The sequence below is a fragment of the Eptesicus fuscus genome, chromosome 10, assembly GCF_027574615.1.
Source record: "Eptesicus fuscus isolate TK198812 chromosome 10, DD_ASM_mEF_20220401, whole genome shotgun sequence".
In the NCBI taxonomy this organism is placed as follows: Eukaryota; Metazoa; Chordata; class Mammalia; order Chiroptera; family Vespertilionidae; genus Eptesicus; species Eptesicus fuscus.
In genome coordinates, this window is record NC_072482.1 from 8,163,286 (window position 1) to 8,184,660 (window position 21,375).

At 46.3% G+C, this 21,375-nt stretch overlaps 1 protein-coding gene across 1 annotated transcript in view; it reads left to right on the top strand.

Moving 5' to 3' along the window:
• Positions 1 to 21,375, top strand: part of ZFAND3 (zinc finger AN1-type containing 3) — a 368,849-nt gene that overhangs the window by 290,852 nt on the left and 56,622 nt on the right. The window contains exon 4 of the mRNA XM_054722490.1: positions 2,324 to 2,389. Within this exon, the coding sequence (XP_054578465.1) occupies positions 2,324 to 2,389 (66 nt within the window). The remainder of the gene's footprint in view (positions 1 to 2,323; positions 2,390 to 21,375) is intronic.

Sequence of the window (21,375 nt, forward strand, 5' to 3'; positions counted from 1 at the left end):
GCTTCTTTGCCTCTGTATCTATTTTCCCCCCCATTTCTTTCCTTTAAAAAATCTTGCCTCTGCAGACTAGAAATAAACATATAATAATAAAAAATGTTTGAGTCCCAATTTCAATGTCCAACAGTTCTGAGTCCCCGTTTCATTGTCAAACAATTCCTTATGTGTACATGTCAGCAATGATATCTGGATGGTGGGCACATGGTGGCAATGCAGGTCCGACCCTCTCTGGTTTGTTCCTAGGCAACCTGCAGCGACGCACAGCTGCTGACTGCTAGCATGGCAAGGCGTCATCAGCACCTTTCATCTCTGGACTGTTTCTCCTCTTGTCTTCATGGTTGGAGCAGGCCTGTCAATTCCTCACTGTTGCAGGAATCCACCTGGTCTTGGAGTTGTTTTCTGAAAATATACAAACATAATAAATGTACATTAGTCTCCTGATTCAATCAAGCAGCTTGCACTGTTTTTTGTTTGTTTTTTATTCTCACCAATGGATATGTTTATCAATTTTTAGAGAGAGAGAGGGAAAGGGGAAGGGGAGAGAAGAAGGAAGGGAGAGAGAGAAACATTGATGCGAGAGAGAAATATTGATGGGTTGCCTCCCGTACACGCCCAACTGGGGATCAAACCCTCAATTCAGGTATGTGTCCTGAACAGGAATCGAACCTGCAACCATTTGGTGTATGGGATGATGCTCCAACCAACTCAGCCATCCAGCTTATTTTCCATGTTACTTATTTTCATGTCACAGTTGCCTATTTGAACCTATTTAATTTTAGTGTGTTAAGCTTTCTCTAGGGAAGTGACATTTGTAGGAAAATGCCCTGCTTTTTTGGTCTAACTTTCATTTTATTCTTGCCTCATTTTGAAATTCTTCAAAAGTATTTCCAAGTGATGCTGGCCAATGATGAATATCCTTCTTTCTGATTACATTTAGCATTCTTTACTGGTTCCATATTCTTTGACACTTGATCATTTTTGATCCAGCTCTTTATTGCTATCATGTATTGTCCTCAATTATTTACACAAATTTTGTCCTCCTAATAAGATTGTAAGTTCCCTGAGCATGAGACTTACCCATGATGGCACATAGTAGGTATTTGCTAAGTGCTCTTTGACATTAATAATACACTTACTTAGTTTTTCCTCCCCTTTTCCATTTCCCCTCTGTGTCTTCTTATACCCACTAAGGTTTGCCAAACTGCTGTTACGTCCTTGGTGTAGGAAAGAGTGGACTAACAATGAACTCTTAGGCATGATTTCCAGGTCCCTAAATCCCATGGATCTTCATGGCATAAACTCTAAGAATGGGTCTCAGAGCTTTTTCATCTTTCTTTTGTTTCGATTAGTAACTTCAGTGATATGAAATCTTCTTCTGGGTGATATACAACTCTGTCAATTAACCATGTTTACCTTCACTAGTCATAGTCACCTGGGACCCTTTTCAGAAAATATGTGTAACATTTGCCTGTGTCTTCTATTTCTTTATGATCATCACCACGGCCCTTTCCAGGGCATATCAAGAACCAGTGGTCTTTATGTTTATTTATTAACTTCTAATTTCAGAAGTTAGGACATGGTTGGTAGGGAGTGTTGAGGTATATATCAGTATCAATTTAACTTGTTGGTAGTCCTGATTCTGAACCAACTTAAGAATTTGTTGATGGTCTTGAAATTATTGCTTTTCAATCCTTCACCCACTGACTGACTAAATCTTTTGCTTACTCTTGAATTATGCCTATTCATCAGATTTCTGGACCCTCAAAGATTCCATGAATGCCCTCTTTATATCATATTCTTATAATTAAACTAGACATTTCTTTCTTGGTTCCAATGCTCTCTTTATATATTAAAATGATCTTTATTTCTTTTGACAAGCAGTTTGTTGTTCCTTAGGCAGCCCCCTTCCCCCCTCCCCCCAAATAAGGCTAGTTTTGCAATGAATTCAAAGGTAGGATAACAACTGAGATCAGCCTACGAGGGTGTACTCCTGCTTGTTGCTTTGTAGAAAAACTCATCTCCCCAAACTTGTGGGTAATTTCTTCTCGCTGGATTGGAATTCTAGTTAAAATTTTATCCTTTAACTTTTTAACATTATGTGATATTCAATAAGTTTTTACAAAAAGCATGTTCTAATGTAGAAAAAAATATAGATCTAAATTGCCGAACTAAGTTCATCTACCATTATCACCACCTTTTCCATCTTTCCTATTATGCATATTTGCAGATCAATCCCTGCCTTTTTAGGTTTCTCTTTATCCAAGATAGCAGCTGTGGGCATGTAGCCGGTATGTCCTGACTGATGTGCCTGCCTTTCTGTTTCTAGGTGGGCCATGCACAGATACAGCTCATGTCTCGTTAATCACACCAACCAAAAGATCCTGTGGTACAGGTACGTATATCATTCTTGTTGTTTTTTTTAAAATCCTCACCCGAGGATATTTTTCCATTGATTTTTAGAGAGTGGAAGAGAGAGGGAAAGACAGAGAGAAACATTGATGTGAGAGAAACACATTGATTGGTTGCGGGGCCTGAGCCAGAGAGGAGCCTGCAACCAAGGTACGTGCCCTTTGACCGGAATCTGACCCAGGACCCTTTGGTCCATAGGCTGACACTCTATCCACTGTGCCAAACCAGCTAGGGCCATACATCATTCTTATCTGGCTTCATTCTTATCTGAATTATTCACAGAAATTAGCTACTGGTTTTAATGTGGTGTCCTTGCCAGGATGCTCTCTAATTTCTTCCATCAATTTTGAAGTGATATAGTTTGTGCTTAATATTGGGAGTGGAGTGTGAGCAGAGGTCAAAGTGGTGCTCTTGGAGGTCAAATTGACTGAGTTAAACTGTCAGCTAGAACCAAGAAGATAGGCAGTTTCCTAATGTCTGAAGAATATTATAACATGAAACATATATTGCCCATTTTCTAGCATGTGGCTAATTTGTCTTGGACTTACTACAAAAATTATTTAAACAATGGAGACTGGAAGGTGAAAGAAGTTGTAGTACAGATAATCAGTGTTTTAACTTGACTATTAGAATATCCTAATAGTTTTGGAAAATTACTTTCTCTCTCATCTTCAGTGCATGGGGTATGCTGAAATTATTCTTTCCACATACATAAAGTCTCCCAAAAATCTTTGTGCATCTATGACATTTTTATTAAATATGAAGTCATGAATCTTGTAGCTCTCTAAAAAGCAGTCATAATGGCCATTGCTCCCTTAGCCTATAGCTCAATTTATTTTAAACAGTAAATTTGCCTTTTCCAATAACGCTGCCTGTTATTTAAAATATCTCAAGGATTATATTTGGAAGAGTCAAAATAATTATATTGTTTTTCTAAAGGTCACAGTCAAAGTATTTTTCATAATTTAAAAAGTCCTTTTAACTTTTCAACAAAAATAGCCCAAACTATTTCTATGTACAAACTCATTCTGAAACCTCAGCCCTTTCAAATGCTCATAATTTTTATGTTAAACTAAAACAGGCCTGACCTTGCACAGTTCCTGAGTAGCATCCAGGCATTGAACTCTGGGAATTTAATTTTACTCTTCTGTTCCGTTCCACATGACCAGTTTTGAGGCAGAGCTGTGTAAGAAGGTCTTGGCATGCTCTCATCCCTCCTGTCTTTAGTACCCAAGCTCCACTGGGTAGTTCCAATGGAGATGGAAGAGAACTGTGCCCTGGAGTGAGACAGACCATCCTGATTAGCCAGTGGGAAGTCAGAGCCAGCTTCCTACCCACTCCAGCCAGAAGCTTGAAAACATTCAGAGTCCTTTGATTTCAGGTCCAACGATTTACACGCACAGTGTCTTTTAGTCTTTCTTCTTTCCTTCCAGTCTTGGCCCTCAGTGCAGGGTTTCCTGTTAACACTACCAGTGTGTTTAGGTAGCAGTCACGGAGTGAACCTCAAGCACATTGGGTCATCCTGAGAGATAGAGAAAAAGAGACTCGTGTGCTCAGCTTAGGCACCGAAACTAGTAGGAATCCTTCTTTGAATATTATGTACTTGTGTCCTTCATATTCTAGACATGTGTTTTCTTCTCCCATACTATTTTGTGTATCTGAAAATAATAATAGCATCTATTGCATGCTAACTGTATTACCAGGCACCATTCTATATGCTTTATATACATGACCATTTAATCTTCAGAACAAATCTGCAAGGGAGTTATTCCTCTTTTACAGATGGCAAAATAGATACTCAGAAAATTAAGTACATTTCTTGGAGTAATATTGTAGTAAGAAATAGAAACAGAACTTAAACACAGATCTTTCAGATACTAAAGCCTGTGTTGTTTTGCACTACATCATGTTACTGCTTATCACATTTATACTAATAAAAGGGTAATATGCTAATTAGACCGGATAGACCGGACGTCCTTCTGGACAAAGCTACAGTGGTGGGGCTGAGGCAGAGGCGGTTAGGGGTGCAGGCAGGTGAGTGGTTGGGAGCTAGCAGTCCCGGATTGCGAGAGGGATGTCCAACTGCAATCTCCCCAGTGCACAAATTTCATGCACCGAGCCTCTAGTTGTATTATAATTATGCTCCTAGCCAGATGGTGGAAAAACATATCATTGAATGAAATAGGGAGAATGGGAGACACATAATTGGAAATACAGCATGTAATGAAGTAGTGTTTAAAATGTGAGTTCTAAAAGCAGATCTGGTTTCAGATCCTAGCTTTATGTATTACAAAATGTGATTTTAGGTAAATAAGTTAATATCTCAAAATTTGTACTTTATCTGTAAAATTGGATGATAAATCTATCGCATAGGTTTGGTCTAAGAAATAATATGCATAAAGCTCACATAATAGATCTCTAAAGGTAATTGCTATTTCAGTGTAATTGTATCATTAAAGATTATGTGTATACAGTGGCCAACCATTAAATGTTGTGGATAACACATCAGTAGGTAATTTAGATAGAAAGAAGACTAGAAGTGCAGAATTCATTGCTATACCTAGTTTCATTAATTGATTTTATGTTGATTACATTTTTTGTTGCATTTTAGTATTACAGTAGGAACTCATGGTAATATTTTTAGGTCTCCGTAAAGAGAAATGATAAGCAGGGATTGAGCTCTCAGTCACACATTTCCGGGCCTTCTTTTAGGTGACTACATAGCTCTTACCTAGAAAAAGATAGAGAATTTCTGACTTGGAAGGAAATTAATGCAATGTGCAGGTCATCTTCTAAAAAATACAAAGAAAAGTTGAGATCGCTCAGCCTGCACATTAAAGGTTATCAAGTTCAGCCTGGTGCACTTTTCAAGAAGCCTCTCTGTCCCCCCTCAGACTTCCTGAACTAGCCTTACTATGGCCCTGACGTCCGACTTGTATGGGTCATTGGTTGAGCATTGACCTATGAACCAGGAGGTCACAGTTTGATTCCCAGGCAGGATGTGTGCCCTGGTTGCGGGCTCGATCCCCAGTGTGGAGCGTGCAGGAGGCAGCCAACCAATGATTCTCTCTCATCTTTGATGTTTCTATCTCTCTCGCTCTCTCTGAAATCAATCCTATATAATAAAAGGCTAATATGCAAATCGACCAAACAGTGAATCAACGGTCACTATGACATGCACTGACCTCCAGCTCAACACAGGAGCTGCCCCCTGGTGGTCAGTGTGCTCCCACAGGGGGAGCACTGCTCAACCAGAAGCTCTGAGTGGGGCTCACAGCTGGCGAGCACAGAGGTGGTGGCGGGGGCCTCTCCCACCTCTGCGGCAGCGCTAAGGATGTCTGACTGACACCTTAGGCCATTCCCCAAGGGCTCCCGGACTGTGAAAAGGCACAGGCCAGGCTGAGGGACCTCCTGAATGCACGAATCTCGTGCACCAGGCCTCTAGTAAAAATATATTTAAACAACAACAAAAAACTATGGCCCTGACACTAGAGGACAGAGTTTCCTGATTGTCAGAGGTAAATTGAATGATTTGTTTTGAGAACTGCAGGTTGACAGTCTTTGTCTCCACCTTTCTGTCTGTCCTTGAATCAGCAGGCTGCCCATGATGGGGATTCTGAGCATTTTTCTTATGAGTCAACATCAATTATAGTGTTACATTGCTGGAGTGTTCTTGTATTCCTTATGTCTAGGTTCTTCAAGAGAGGGCTCATACCTCTTGCATGCTCAGTGGTGCTTCTGCTATAAAGGGGCACAGTCACAGTGGCTCTCCCAAAGAGCTCCTAGAGCATAGGGCTTCAGGCATAGGTGATCTGTAAATAATTACCTGACAGTAGTATCAGTTTTTCCTTGGAGTGAGACCCTGTGAATTAGGTCTTACTGACCCCCTCCAAACCAATCGGTTCAATACAAGGTTGGACCTAAAGCAGCCTCCAGCATAGTAATGACGTGTGTTAGGAAAAAGATACTTAGGCTAAAATATAGTGGTTCTTTAGGTCAACAGTCCCTAAAGAAGGCATATCTATATATATGTAAAAGCCTAAGTGACTGGTCGACTGGTTTGACTGGTGGCTGACGCGCACTGACCACCAGGGGACAGACGCTCAACGCAGGTGCTGCCCCCTGGTGGTCAGTGCGCTCCCACAGTGGGAGCGCTAAATGCAGGGCTCACTGCTGGCTGCCGCACCCAATTGAAATGTGAGTTCTAAAAGCAGATCTGGTTTCAGATCCTAGCTTTAGGTATTAGAAAATTACCGTAGCGGAGGGGCAGCGAGCCTACTTAGCAGTGGCAGCAGCAGGCATAGCGGGGCTGTGATGAGCAGGAGCGGCAGGTAGGAGTGACAGGCGGCATTGGACTGCCAGTTTTGGCCGATCCCCACAGGCTGCACTGAGGGACCCCACTGGTGCATGAATCCGTGCACTGGACCTCTAGTCTAATCTAATAATAGACAAATATGCAAATTGACCATACCTCTGACACACCCACAAGCCACGCCCACCATCCAATCAGAGCGAGTATGCAAATTAACCCAAACCAAGATGGCTACATCCACAGAGAGCAAGGTTTCCTAGGTAACAGAGGAGGCCAAGCTTTCCGCCTGCCATTTCCAGGCCTAAGCCTCCACTCAAGCTACAAAGTTTCAATTATAGAAGGTAAACAAATTCAAACAAATGGCGGCAGAATGGAGCTTGAGAGAGCAGGCCAGGGTTGCCGCCGGCAACAGGGGAAGCAAAGCTTTCCACACACCCTGGCCAGGCTCACCTGCTTAAGGCAACATAGTTTCAATTATAACCCCAACACAATGGCCTCGGAGGGAGCCCCAGGCTTGGCTTGGCTCCACTCCAGGCTACAAAGTTTCAATTGTAGAAGGAAAATAAATTCCAGATACCAGGGCCTCCGCTTGGGTTACCAGGGGGCGTGGCCGGCCTGCAAACCACCACAGGCCCCTCACTCAGGCCACCCCACACCCCAAGGGAAACCCCACCTGATCTGGGACGCCCTTCAGGGCAAACCAGCTGGCCTCCACCCCTGTACCAGGCCTCTATTCTATCTAATCCTATCTAATAATAGAGTAGTATGCAAATTAACCGTACCTCCGCGACAAAAATGGCGGCCCCCATAGCCACAAGATGGCGGCGACCAGTACGCTCATCCCCACCGGAGTTCCCCAGTTCCAGGGAGGACTGCTGCTGAGAGCCGGGCAGCTCGGGGTGTCCGGCTGGGAGGCGTCTGCGCCCCCACGCCGCCAACCCCTCCGGGAGGCCGCCCGGGGTGTCCGGATGGGAGGCGTCCGCGCCCCCACGCCGCCAACCCCTCCGGGAGGCCGCCCAGGGTGTCCGGATGGGAGGCGTCCGCGCCCCCACGCCGCCAACCCCTCCCGGAGGCCGCCCGGGGTGTCCGGATGGGAGGCGTCCGCGCCCCCACGCCGCCAACCCCTCCGGGAGGCTGCCCGGGGTGTCCGGATGGGAGGCGTCCGCGCCCCCACGCCGCCATCGCCGCCCGGAGGCCGCCCGGGGTGTCCGGATGGGAGGCGTCCGCGCCCCCACGCCGCCATCGCCGCCCGGAGGCCGCCCGGGTGTCCCGATGGGAGGCATCCGCGCCCCCACGCCGCCATCGCCGCCCGGAGGCCGCCCGGGGTGTCCGGATGGGAGGCGTCCGAGCCCCCATGCCGCCATCACCGCCCGGAGGCCCCCGGGGTGTCCAGATGGGAGGCGTCTGCGCCCCCACGCCACCAACCCCTCCGGGAGGCCGCCCGGGTGTCCGGATGGGAGGCGTCCGCGCCCCCACGCTGCCATCGCCGCCCGGAGGCCGCCCGGGGTGTCCGGATGGGAGGCGTCTGCGCCCCCACGCCGCCAACCCCTCCGGGAGGCCGCCCGGGGTGTCCGGATGGGAGGCGTCCGCGCCCCCACGCCGCCAATCCCTCCCGGAGGCCGCCCGGGGTGTCCGGATGGGAGGCGTCCACGCCCCCACGCCGCCAACCCCTCCGGGAGGCCGCCCGGGGTGTCCGGATGGGAGGCGTCCGCGCCCCCACGCCGCCAACCCCTCCGGGAGGCCGCCCGGGGTGTCCGGATGGGAGGCGTCCACGCCCCACTCCGCCATCACCGCCCGGAGGCCGCCCGGGGTGTCCGGATGGGAGGCGTCCGCGCCCCCACGCCGCCAACCCCTCCGGGAGGCCGCCCGGGGTGTCCGGATGGGAGGCGTCCGCGCCCCCAAGCCGCCAACCCCTCCGGGAGGCCGCCCGGGGTGTCCGGATGGGAGGCGTCCGCGCCCCCAAGCCGCCAACCCCTCCGGGAGGCCACCCGGGGTGTCCGGATGGGAGGCGTCTGCGCCCCCACGCTGCCAACCCCTCCGGGAGGCCGCCCGGGGTGTCCGGATGGGAGGCGTCCGCGCCCCCACGCCGCCATCGCCGCCCGGAGGCCGCCCGGGTGTCCGGATGGGAGGCGTCCGCGCCCCCACGCCGCCATCGCCGCCCGGAGGCCGCCCGGGGTGTCCGGATGGGAGGCGTCCGCGCCCCCACGCCGCCATCGCCGCCCGGAGGCCGCCCGGGTGTCCAGATGGGAGGCGTCTGCGCCCCCACACCGCCATCCCCTCCGGGAGGCCGCCCGGGGTGTCCGGATGGGAGGCGTCCACGCCCCCACGCCGCCAACCCCTCCGGGAGGCCGCCCGGGGTGTCCGGATGGGAGGCGTCCGCGCCCCCAAGCCGCCAACCCCTCCGGGAGGCCGCCCGGGGTGTCCGGATGGGAGGCGTCCGCGCCCCCAAGCCGCCAACCCCTCCGGGAGGCCGCCCGGGTGTCCGGATGGGAGGCGTCCGCGCCCCCACGCCGCCATCGCCGCCCGGAGGCCGCCCGGGTGTCCGGATGGGAGGCGTCCACGCCCCCACGCCGCCATCGCCGCCCGGAGGCCGCCCGGGGTGTCCGGATGGGAGGCGTCCGCGCCCCACTCCGCCATCGCCGCCCGGAGGCCGCCCGGGGTGTCCGGATGGGAGGCGTCCGCGCCCCCATGCCGCCAACCCCTCCGGGAGGCCGCCCGGGGTGTCCGGATGGGAGGCGTCCGCGCCCCCACGCCGCCAACCCCTCCGGGAGGCCGCCCGGGTGTCCCGATGGGAGGCGTCCGCGCCCCCACGCCGCCAACCCCTCCGGGAGGCCGCCCGGGGTGTCCCGATGGGAGGCGTCCACGCCCCCACGCCGCCAACCCCTCCGGGAGGCCGCCCGGGGTGTCCGGATGGGAGGCGTCCACGCCCCACTCCGCCATCACCGCCCGGAGGCCGCCCGGGTGTCCCGATGGGAGGCGTCCGCGCCCCCATGCCGCCAACCCCTCCGGGAGGCCGCCCGGGGTGTCCGGATGGGAGGCGCCCAGGACCCCACGCCGCCATCCCCTCCCATAGGCAGCCTGGGGTGTCCTGATAGGAGGCGCCCAGGACCCCACACTGCCATCCCCTCCTGGAGGCAGCCCGGGGTGTCTGGCTGGGAGGCGTCCTGACCCCACACCGCCAACGCCTCCCAGAGGCAGCACGGGGTGTCTGGATAGGAGGCGCCCAGGACCCCACGCTTCCATCCCCTCCCAGAGGCAGCCCGGGGTGTCTGGATAGGAGGCGCCCAGGACCCCACACTGCCATCCCCTCCTGGAGGCAGCCCGGGGTGTCTGGCTGGGAGGCGTCCGAGACCCCACACCACCAACGCCTCCCAGAGGCAGCCTGGGGTGTCTGGATAGGAGGCGCCCAGGACCCCACACTGCCATCCCCTCCTGGAGGCAACCCGGGGTGTCTGGATGGGAGGCACCCACGATCCCACACTGCCATCCCCTCCCAGAGGCAGCACGGGGTGTCTGGATAGGAGGCGCCCAGGACCCCACACTGCCATCCCCTCCCAGAGGCAGCCCAGGACCCCCACACTGCCATCCCCTCCCAGAGGCACCCCTCAACCCCACCCCGCCAACCCCTCCCAGAGGCAGCCCTAGGTGTCTGGCTGGGAGGCACCTGCGCCCCCCAGGGAGCGAGTCAAGTACTGATGATTCTTCCAAAGGAAAAGTTTAGAGAAAGAGAGGATAGAAAAGGAATAGAAGGAGAAAAGTAAGAAAGGACAAAAGATGAAACATCAAGAAAAAGAAAGAGAAGAAAAAAAGGAAGAAACAACCACAGGATATCACCTTTCCAAGTCTCATGAAATTCCTGTTTAAGGAGTTTATTTTATGATTCTTTTAGTTTGGGTTTACATTTTTACTGTTTTGTCAAGACCACAGCAGGTACACTGTCCAATATGTTTTTTTAAATAAATTTTATTGATTTTTTACAGAGAGGAAGGGAAAAGGATAGAGACTAGAAACATCTATGAGAGAGAAACATCGATCAGCTGCCTCCTGCAGTATGTGCCCCCAACCAAGGTACATGCCCTTGACCAGAATCGAACCCGGGACCCTGAGTCTGCAGGCCGACACTCCATCCACTGAGCCAAACCAGTTAGAGCAGTCCATTATGTTAAAGAAAAAACCCTATCTAATAAAGAGAGAATATGCAGGGGAGGGCATTTGGGGGTGACCGGGCTGTCAGGGGAGAACAGTTGGAGATGATCTGGCTGGCAGGGGAGCAGTTAGGCGTCGATCAGGCTGGCAGGGGAGTGGTTAGGGCAGTGATGGCGAACCTATGACATGCGTGTCAGCACTGACACACGTAGCCATTTCTGATGACATGCGGCAGCATGTCGAGGATGAAACATTTGCTGCTCCTGAGGATGAAACATTTGCGACTAGAGTCTTAGAGTTAGTTTTTTCCTCAAAGTGACACACTACCCGAGTTATGCTCAGTTTTTTGGCGAAGTTTGACACACTAAGCTCTAAAGGTTGCCCATCACTGGGTTAGGGGGTGATCAGGCTGGCAGGCAGAAGTGGTTAGGGGCAATCAGGCAGGCAGGCGAGCAGTTGGGAGCCAGCAGTCCTGGATTGTGAAAGGGATGTCTGACTGCCTCTTTAGGCCCGATCCCTGTCGGGCCTAAAGAGGCAGTCAGACATCCCCCGAGGGGTCCCAGATTGGAGACTGTGCAGGTTGGGCTGAGGGACACCCTCCCCCAGTGCACGAATTTCGTGCACCGGGCCTCTAGTAAAAGAATAATATGCAGATTGATCATCACTGCAACACACAATATAGCTGCCCCCATGTGGTCAAAGATCCTGCCCCCATGTGGACACAAGATGGCCACCACAAGATGGCCAGCAGGAGAGGGCAGTTGGGAGGCACCCGGCCTGCAAGGGAGGGCAGTTGTGAGGGATCAGCCCTGCAAGGGAGAGCAGTTGAGAGGGACCAGGCCTGCAAGAAAGGGCAGTTGGAGGTGATCAACCCTCCAGGAGAGGGCAGTTAGGAGTGACCAGGCCGGCAGAGGAGGGAAGTTGGGGGCAAACAGGCTGGCAGGGGAGCTGTTAGGCATCAATCAGGCCGGCAGCGGAGTGGTTAGGGGGTGATCAGGCTGGCAGGCAGAAGCGGTTAGGGCCAATCAGGAAGGCAGGCAGGCAAGCAGTTGGGAGCCAGCAGTCCTGGATTGTGAGAGGGATGTCCGACTGCCCGTTTAAACGGGCAGTTGGACATCCCTCGAGAGGTCTCATATTGGAGAGGGTACAGGCTGGGCTGAGGGAGAACCCCCCTCCGTGCACGAATTTCGTGCACTGGGCCTCTAGTAATATATAATCTGTGAGGTATGGGGAGAAAATAGTAAAAGTTCTTTATCTCAGCCTTTTAAATTTTCTGTTTTGCAGATTCATTTTATAATTATATAGCAGTCCATACATATAGTCTAAAACCAGCAAATACATAGGATGCATATTAAAAGGTACATAGCCAAATATCTTAAAGAGAGTACACGCAAAAAAAAGGTTAGTGACCTTTTCAGTGAACAGGTCATTTTCTTTTTAGTACTTTGAAAAATAGATCTAAAGATTAGCATTAGGCTCATAATTACAAGCCTGAGTGGTTGATTAATAACGTCTCTGTTTCAGGGGACTAATGTTGATCTGAGGATATTGTAATTTAAACAGGTGGAAAACAGTGTAGAGTGGCTTGTCTACAACCATCAAAGTGAGAGGGGGAACTCTTTTTTTTTTTTTTTTTATACTTTATTTTTACTATTGACACTATACATATCCCCATTCCCCCCCCCCCCCGTCCCCCCACACACACACCCTGTCCACCTCCACCCAGCCCCCGTTCCCCCTTTCCTCTGGCCATCATCATAGTATTGTCTGTGTCTGTAGGTTATACATATATGTTCTTTGGCTAATCCCTTCACCTTTTTTCACCCAGTTCCCCAAGAGGGAACTCTTTTTAAGAAATTGCTCTGTGGTAACTGGAAGTCTAAGAAGCAGGTTGCAAAAAGTAGTAGTGGCAAGTAAAAGATCAGTTTGTATTTGTGAACTAGGTCAGAAACTCTTTTCTTTAGATGCTGGCTTTTGGCTACATAGCATTATTAACAGTTAAACTCTGTAATCTTTAGATAGGAAAAAAATAAACAGCAGCACCATGATTATTTTGTTATTGAAAGCAGAGAAAAATTAAGTGAAGCTGCTTGTGGCTTTGTAGAGCTCTGGGAACTGTCAGCAAAGAGTTGAAAAGTGCTGCAAATCCCAGGTTGCTTTGGTTAGAATGTGAGAGTTAAAGCATATCACACCTTCAGATAACTAGAGAGAGCTTACCTTTCTTCAAAGGCTTTGGGTATTTTGCACATGTTCCCTTGTTAATTCTCACAACATTCCTGCCAAGAATGAATATATTGTGAAAGAAAAGAGTTCCCTTTCCTTGGCAACAAACTACCTTTTCTCCTTCATCTTTTCTAACTATTAAGTTATACCTTAAGCCAAAACGTTGTAATCAGAGCTGTGGTCATCCTTTTTAGATAACTTTATTTGGAAGGTGTTTGGATATTTATGTGAATATCTTCAGGAAGTCATATTTTTTATTTATTTTTAAAAATATATTTTTATTGATTTCAGAGAGGAAGGAAGAGGGAAAGAGATGAAACATCAATAATAATAAAAATTTTAAAAAAGAAATATCAATGATGAGAGAGTTATTGATTGGCTGCCTCCTGCACCCCTCACACTGGGGATTGAACCACAACCTTCTGATTCATAGAAACTCAATCACTGAGCATGCTGGTCGGGCCAGAAAGTCATATTTTTTATGTTTAAAGTGCCTTGTGGGAGGTCTTTTTGCCTTTTTTTAAAAGACATGTTATGTAACCTTTTTTTTTTTTCTCATAAGACTTATTTGCAGAGTTACAGTAAAAGAAGTTATTTTGTATTTTATGTATTGGAGTTTGCTATTGGTAAAATTTAAAATTTAAGTTGTAATGGACAGATAGAACCATGTCTTGTCTTAAATGTTCTTAGAGAAAAAGTCTCTCTCCAGCAGGATCCTTGAACATGACTAACCCAAGGATTCTGCTCCTTCTAGATGGAGGATTAAGCAGTTCTTAGCTCTAGGACCTGGGTTGACTATATCAAAGCATAGACTTTTTAGCATATGAAAAAAAGGAAATTGTTCCTTCCCCTTTTTAACCACTCTATGGCTTGATTTTGTGTTTTCATTTTATAGTCCCTTTATTTCTGAAGTTAAAATAAAAAGTCATAAACAAGCTTGCAGACTTGATGGTACTGTTTCCAGGCTTTTGCTCCACTATATCTATATTCACTATTACTCTTCTTCCAGCAAATATGTTGAGCAAATAATATTCTCTCTGATCGACCTGAAAAATGATAGTTTTAAAATGCTCTGTGTAGGAGCTCCAGTGGCGCAATCGGTTAGCGCGCAGTACTTATAAAATGCTCTGTGTATGTTAAAAATGTGATTATAGTTAGTAGAATAGCAAATAAAATAGCCATTTGTGGGGCCATACGGGAGCTGTAGTATTGTTTGATATGAAAGCAGATGGGACTAGAAACTCCAATTAGAAACCAATGCAGGTTTTCTCACAAAGTATCATCTTTTCACTCTGTAAGAAGCATGTTAATTCAGTTTAACTATCTATCCTTTGCCTGCTTTTCCTTTTCTTTCCTCTTGAAAAGCACATGTTTATTAACGTTTTAGGTCACCTTTTTTCCTTTCAGCATGATGAACAGTGACATGAACTAGATAGCCTTGTATTGTTCATTGTTTCCCTTTTTTCCCTAAAACCTTTTTTTGGCTCATTTCTCTCAGGCAACCTGCTTGTGATGTTATTGTCTGTTTTTACAAAGACAAGAGAAGAAAACCCCTTTCACCTGGGAGATAAGAGAAGATTGATGTACTAAACACTTTCCACATCAGTGTTCAGGAGCCACTTAAAGGGGAATGTTTCATTGTTGTTATGTTACCGTGAGGTTTCTATAAGATCTTTTAAATTGATTCAGAAGCTAAAGGGTGGCAGTGTTAAATCAGAAGTGGCCCTGTAAATCTTAGAAATACCCACAGTTGTGTGTTTTATCTCCTGGTAAAGTCAGTATTCATGGAAACATTTCAACCAGTGTATTTAATTCTAGAGAGTTGAGTCCTTGACTATAAACTGTAGTGGTCCATATTACACTTTGTAAATGACTCTTCTAAGAAGGACTCTGTAGAGCTTAAAGGAAGGTAGCTTTGGGTGTGATTCAACTATGTAATTCAGTGGTGTGTGTTTTTTTAATTATTTCTTTTTGGTCCTTAAGGTACAGCTTTTCCCTCTGGTCTGCAGTATCAGCATTTGAGACAGAAAGTTAGAAATTTGACCTACTTATGTAATATGCAACTTTCCATCAGGAGGAGATTAGGGAAGATATAAACCTTTTATTTTATTTTATTTTTTTTTGCATTAAATGTAACCATTGAAGAAAGATCAAAAGAGTAACCTGTCATGGCAAGGAAAAAGTATTTTAAAAATGTTTTACCTTGTGTATTCATCATTTTGGGTCCTAAAGGAGTTCATTTAATTCCTGAGGCAGGGGACAAAAATGAATACCAATTATTTGGAAGATTGCAAAAAAAATGTCTAATCTAAAAGGTGCATGTTATGTTTTACCATCCAAGGGAGGGGGGAAGGCATAGGTTACCATGGTTTGCCATCGTTTATTTGCTGACAGTATATGCTTTTTGGCCATTGAGTGGAAAACTGGGGAGGGGAAATAAATTGCTACATGCTTTTTCATGTGTTTTTTTTTTTTTTTTTCCTATTCCAACTTTAATCTGCCTGAGTTGTTGCTTATATTAAAGAATAGAATGAGATAGAAAAGCACTGTATAATTAGGTGATTTGATCTCAATATGTAAATAATAGCAGGTGAGTTTAAAAGCACCTCATACAATGTATAGATCTGAGAAAGGATTAAAGAGAGCTTACTGCTTTTCATTTGTACCCCTGAATGAGAGTTAGGTCCCATTGTGTCCAGTCCTTGTGTTTGTGTTACAGGCTGGCTAGACATGTAATGTGTGAGAGTTTGCTGAGCCTGAAGTCATTGGCTTGTTTCACAGGCCTTGTTTGGGTTTTCCTCAAGAGAAGCAGTGACTTCCTTTCTGAGAACAGGCTGATATTAATGAATATCAAGCCAGGATGCCAATCTTACCAACAGGGATTTTTGTACTTGAAGGATAAAAATGCACTCCAGTATGAAAAGGAAAAGGCAGTGTGACGAGGCTTGTTGCTATTTGGGGTATATGTGTGTATGAGAAGCGTAGGCTGTGGTGTTGAGCTGCTCATGGTCCACTTGCTTTGTGCTAATTCAGTTTGCTTGGATCCTTGAATGCAGTTACAACTGAGGGTTTTTGCCTTTGTGGTTATTTATTTTATCATAGCTTGCGCTCTTACCAAGGAGAAAAGTTCTGAACTTCCATTAATTAGCTGTTCTATTGCTCCACTGGGGCAAAATGCCTGAGCCAACATTGTTTTAAAAAGGTTATCAAGGGAGTTTAATGCCCCTCTCCTCCTTTGAAACTTTTGGATTATTTGGGGGCGGGGGGGGGGGTGGATATATGGGGGGTTTCTTTTCAGGTGCTGCTCCACAGCATGTATGTGCCTGTTAAGAGTGCAGCATGTTAGAAATGTAGCTTTCCCAAAGCAGTCTTACCAGAAGGAGCAAGATAGAACAGCCATAATGCTGCATTATAAATCATCGGGGCCTCGCAATGATACTGCCCATTAAGGAGACTTTTTTTTTTTTTTTTTTTTTTTTTTGTGCTCTACTCAGTTCCTAGCTGTACTAATAGAACAGCACATCAAGCAAGGCTGTAAATAAAAGTTATTACCTAATAGGTGGGTGCTGAAGTGGAACGGACGGAGCTGAGGCATGGAGGCCTTATTACCGCTCATCAGCAATTATAAACAGGATAAAGTGTCTGGGACTTGGGCTGATGCAGCGAGGGCTAATAGAGGCTGGGAATGACACTAGGCCATGATAGGATGATGTATGCTGATGCGTTTTTACTGTCTCATCGTGCTGCTTGCTTCCAAGACAAGTTATGTTATCTGTTTTCCTGCTTGCTCATCTATCTGAAGAGACATTCCCATTGCCTCTCCTGCCAGCAGGTGGGCTGGCATTTATTCCTCATACCTGTGTCTCCTTCTAAGGCAACCCCCTCATGAAGAGTCTTCAGAAGTATTTCATAATCATGCCGATTAAAGCCATTCTCTTATTGTATCATCTGCTGTCATGGGTATAGGTCACACCTTCAGAAGTGGTTGCTTATGTGGAATATAGGATCAGCTGAGGCACTATAGTCAGTCTGCCAGCCCAGTACTTGATTCAAAGACCACTGTGACATTCCTGCAATAGATTCTCTAGTGACATGCAAAAGAAGTGGTAAATATGCATTTTGTTCCTGGGAGCTGATCCCATAAACAGAACAAGTACAGAAACATAAATACTACTAATTTCAGCTATAGAGAGCAGGAAATGTAACTAATGTTTATTTTTAAAAGTGAACACAGGGAGGATAAACTATACTAATCATTATGAGCAAATATTATACTAGTGTGGTCTTTGTCTTTTAAAGGATTAGCTTCCTGGTGAAATGCTTAGAATTTAGTTCCTATTTTATTTTTTTTTAATTTATTTTTTTTTCCTTTTTTTTTTTTCCTCTTTCATTTTTAATTTATTTTATTGTTGAGAGTATTACAGAAGTTCCCCATTTCCCCCCCTTTGCCCTCTACCCATCTGCCTCACCCCCCTCTACCCAGGCCCTCTGTGTCCATGGGCTATGCATATATGCTTAGAAGTTCTTTGGTTCCTTAGAGTCAATAGGAATGATAAAGGGATACTGGAACGTGGAGGGAAAGTCTAAAAGTAGGACTGTGTTTTTTAATGAACAGAAAATGCAAATATGACTTGGCAATGCATATAGCAGAGAAGCAACTATATTTGGGAAAATTGAGATACAGCTCTCTTCAACTTTGACCATTCAACCTCACTAGATCCCAGCAATTAGACTTGGAGATAGGAGCACTCTGTAGCAGAGCCACAGAGGAATGCTTTGAAAGGGTTTACCAGTCTGATTCAGGAGTTTATGAACATTCCAGTAGTATAATTGTTTGTCACTTGTGCCTTTAAATGAATACAACTCTTGGTATTTGTTTTTTGTTAATCCTCACCTGAGGATATTTTTTCATTGATATTTAGGGAGAGGAGAGGAGAGAGAGAAAGACAGAGAAACATTGATGTGAGAGACACACATCAATTGGTTGCCTTCTGCATGAGCTCTGACCAGGGCCTGGGCCAGGGAGGATCCTGCAACCAAGGTAAGTGCCCTTGATTGAAATTGAACCCGGCACCCTTTGGTCCGCAGACCAAGCTCCAGCCATTGAACCAAACCAGTTAGGGCTGAATACACCTCTTTATACAACAAATTAAAAATTAACCTATCAGGAGATTTCTTGCTGTTTGAGAAATTGTAGTTTTTCCATGTAGTTCTTTGATACCTCAAATTATGCATACGTGTAGCTCATATTTAAAGAAGCCTGATATATGATAATATTACAAACCAGATAAACTAAGAATTAATGTTATAGGAGAGTCCTTCAGTCTATAAATGTTTGCTACCTGGTAAAGGTGGATAAATTTTCACTTTTGCACATTAAGTAATATTTGACTTGCCAGATAATCAATTCCTGCTTATCCCATTTATTCTCAGCGTGTTCTGTGGGTAGTGGCCAGTAGAATAGAGGAGAGGAGATGAACGTAAGAAAAATGTTTTAAAATAATAACAGGATTTGATGACTGATTAGAGTTGGCTAAAGAAAGAGTATCAAGTTCTAAACATGGGGAACTGAGAGAAGAAAGATGAGATTGATGGCAGGAAAAAGATTGCAAAGGAAAACTGGTTGAAACTATTTTCAGTTTCTGATAACCTAAATTTTAGGTTATTTTAGATTGTCCTATAGAAAATGTAAGCGTAGTTTAGAATTCATTAGTCTAGAAGCAGATTAAAGGTGTGCAAGTGGGTGAGGGAAATGAATACAGAAGAACAATGGGCTAAGGACTGCATTTAGGGGGCTGGGAAAGAGAAACAGATCAGTAAGTTAAGGAAGCTAAAGAAAGGACAAAGCTTTATACAGTATTATGAAAGATGTATGAGAAGAGGGGCCAGGAAACATGAAGACTAAGGGGAGCTGTTGTCTGTAGCTAGCAGAAGATCACTGAAACCCTGAAAGAAGTTCATGTAATGTGGTGGGATTAAAAGCTTGATGGGAGGCCATTACGAGGCACTTCATAACAAGGAAAGAAAGGTAGCAGATAGAAATCATTCAGTTTAAAGAGTAGGTGAGCCATTAAAAACCAATAAGTAATGGTGGTTGGAGGGGCAAACCAGGTCAGGTATGGAGGTGGTAAAGATAGGGAAATATTTTGCCTTTGTTAAAATACAAAAGAAAGATACGTGGAAGAGAAAGAAATAGAAATATTAGGAGAAATAGAACAGATAAAAGCAAGATTCTTTAGAGGCAGAAACCTAGAAAGATTACTTCCTTCCAAGATTATATGGAAAGACATACAGATATAGATAAATACATTTCCTCTTTTCATGTGTACTAGTAGATGGTTAGCTGGACAAGATGAACCAAGGAGTTCATCTTAGAAGGTCATCATTTTCTGAATAAATAGATAATACCATCAGCTGTAAAGTAGCAGCAGAGAACAGGTTATAAGGAGAGAATTACTGTGGACTAAAGGAGGAAAAATAGGATTTCCAAGTAATAGCTAATCCAAATTGTCATTAAATACTAGTTTAAATTTACAGTGGGCCAAAGTAAGACTTTCTCTGGAAAGAGCAAAGAGAGAACAAGTGGTACTCGTTTCTTTCTTTTTCTATTATGTTTCCATTTTCAAAAGTAACACGTGGTAGCACATCATAACACAGAAGAGTTTATAAAAGAAAGTGATAGTCTAGAGACAGTCCACTCCACAAAACCGACCAGCATTTCTCTCTTGACAGTTTCTGTTGTAATATTTTCATCCTGTAGGTTACTGTTATAACTGTAAAAGGAAAAAAATATATACTGTCACCCCAGAATTTTCTTTCACCATTGTTTTATTCCTCATTTTTGGAAATACAACCCCCAAACAAGTTCCTAGGAGGAGTGTTGAGGTTCTTGCATTTCTGAAAATGTCTTTTCTACTCCTAGTATGATGGAAAGTTTGACTAAGTATAGAATTCTTGGGTGAAAATGATTGTTCCTTCCCTTCCATGCTATTACTGAGAAGTCAGTGCCACTGATTTTCTTCTTTTTAAGTAATATATCAGATTTTTTTCACCGCTAAAACTCTTAGTTTTGTGTTTTTATCCTTGGTGTTACAAAATTTGTAGGGGCATATCCAGTGGTCATCTTCCTCCCGCCCCCATTCAAGATGTTGGATGCTTGCTGGGCCCCTAAAATTTGAAGACTAATGTCCTCCTTCAGCTGTAGACTGTCTTTGATATTCCCCCAACTTAACATTCTCTTCTCTATTGGGTTTCATAATGTAGATCTTGGGCCTGCTAGATTGGTGATTTTTCTCTTAACTTCTTTCTTATAATTTCCATCTCCTCTTGTTTACTTTATCTTCCAACACTTCTTTTAACCATTATACTTTCATTGAGCTTGCTCTTGTTCCCTGAAAGTTTCTTTTTCATAGCATCTTATTCTTATTTATAATAATAATAATAATCCAATATAATAAAGAGGTAATATGCAAATTGACCATCACTCAAACACACAAGATGGCTGCCCCCATGTGGTCAAAGATGGCTGCCCTCATGTGGTCAAAGATGGCCGCCCTCATGTGGTCAAAGATGGCCGCCACAAGATGGCCAGCAGGGAAGGGCAGTTGGGGAGGACCAGACTGGCAGGGGAGGGCAGTTGGGGGGGACCAGGCCAGCAGGGGAGGGCAGTTAGGGGTGACCAGGCCTGCAGGGGAAGTTAGTTGGGGGGGACCAGGCCTGCAGGGGAGGGCAGTTGGGGGGGACCAGGCCAGCAGGGGAGGGCAGTTGGGGAGGACCAGACTGGCAGGGGAGGGCAGTTGGGGGGACCAGGTCGGCAGGGGAGGGCAGTTGGGGGGGACCAGGTCGGCATGGGAGGGCAGTTGGGGGGGAACAGGTCGGCAGGGGAGGGCAGTTGTGGGGGACCGGGTCGGCAGGGGAGGGCAGTTAGGAGCAACCAGGCTGGCAAGGGAGGGCAGTTAGGGGTGACCAGGCCAGCAGGGGAGGGCAGTTAGGGGCAATCGGGCCAGGAGGGGAGCAGTTAGGCATTGATCAGGCTGGCAGGGGAGTGGTTAGGGGGTGATCAGGCTGGCAGGCAGAAGTGATTAGGGGCAATCAGGTAGGTAGGCTGGCGAGCAGTTGGCTGGTGACCAGGCCAGCAGTCCTGGATTGTGAGAGGGATCACAGATTGGAGAGGGTGCAGGCTGCGCTGAGGGACACACACACCCCTGTGTACAAATTTCATGCACCGGGCCTCTAGTAATAATAATAACATAGTAATATATTCTGAGTATGTTAGTGATTAGACTTGT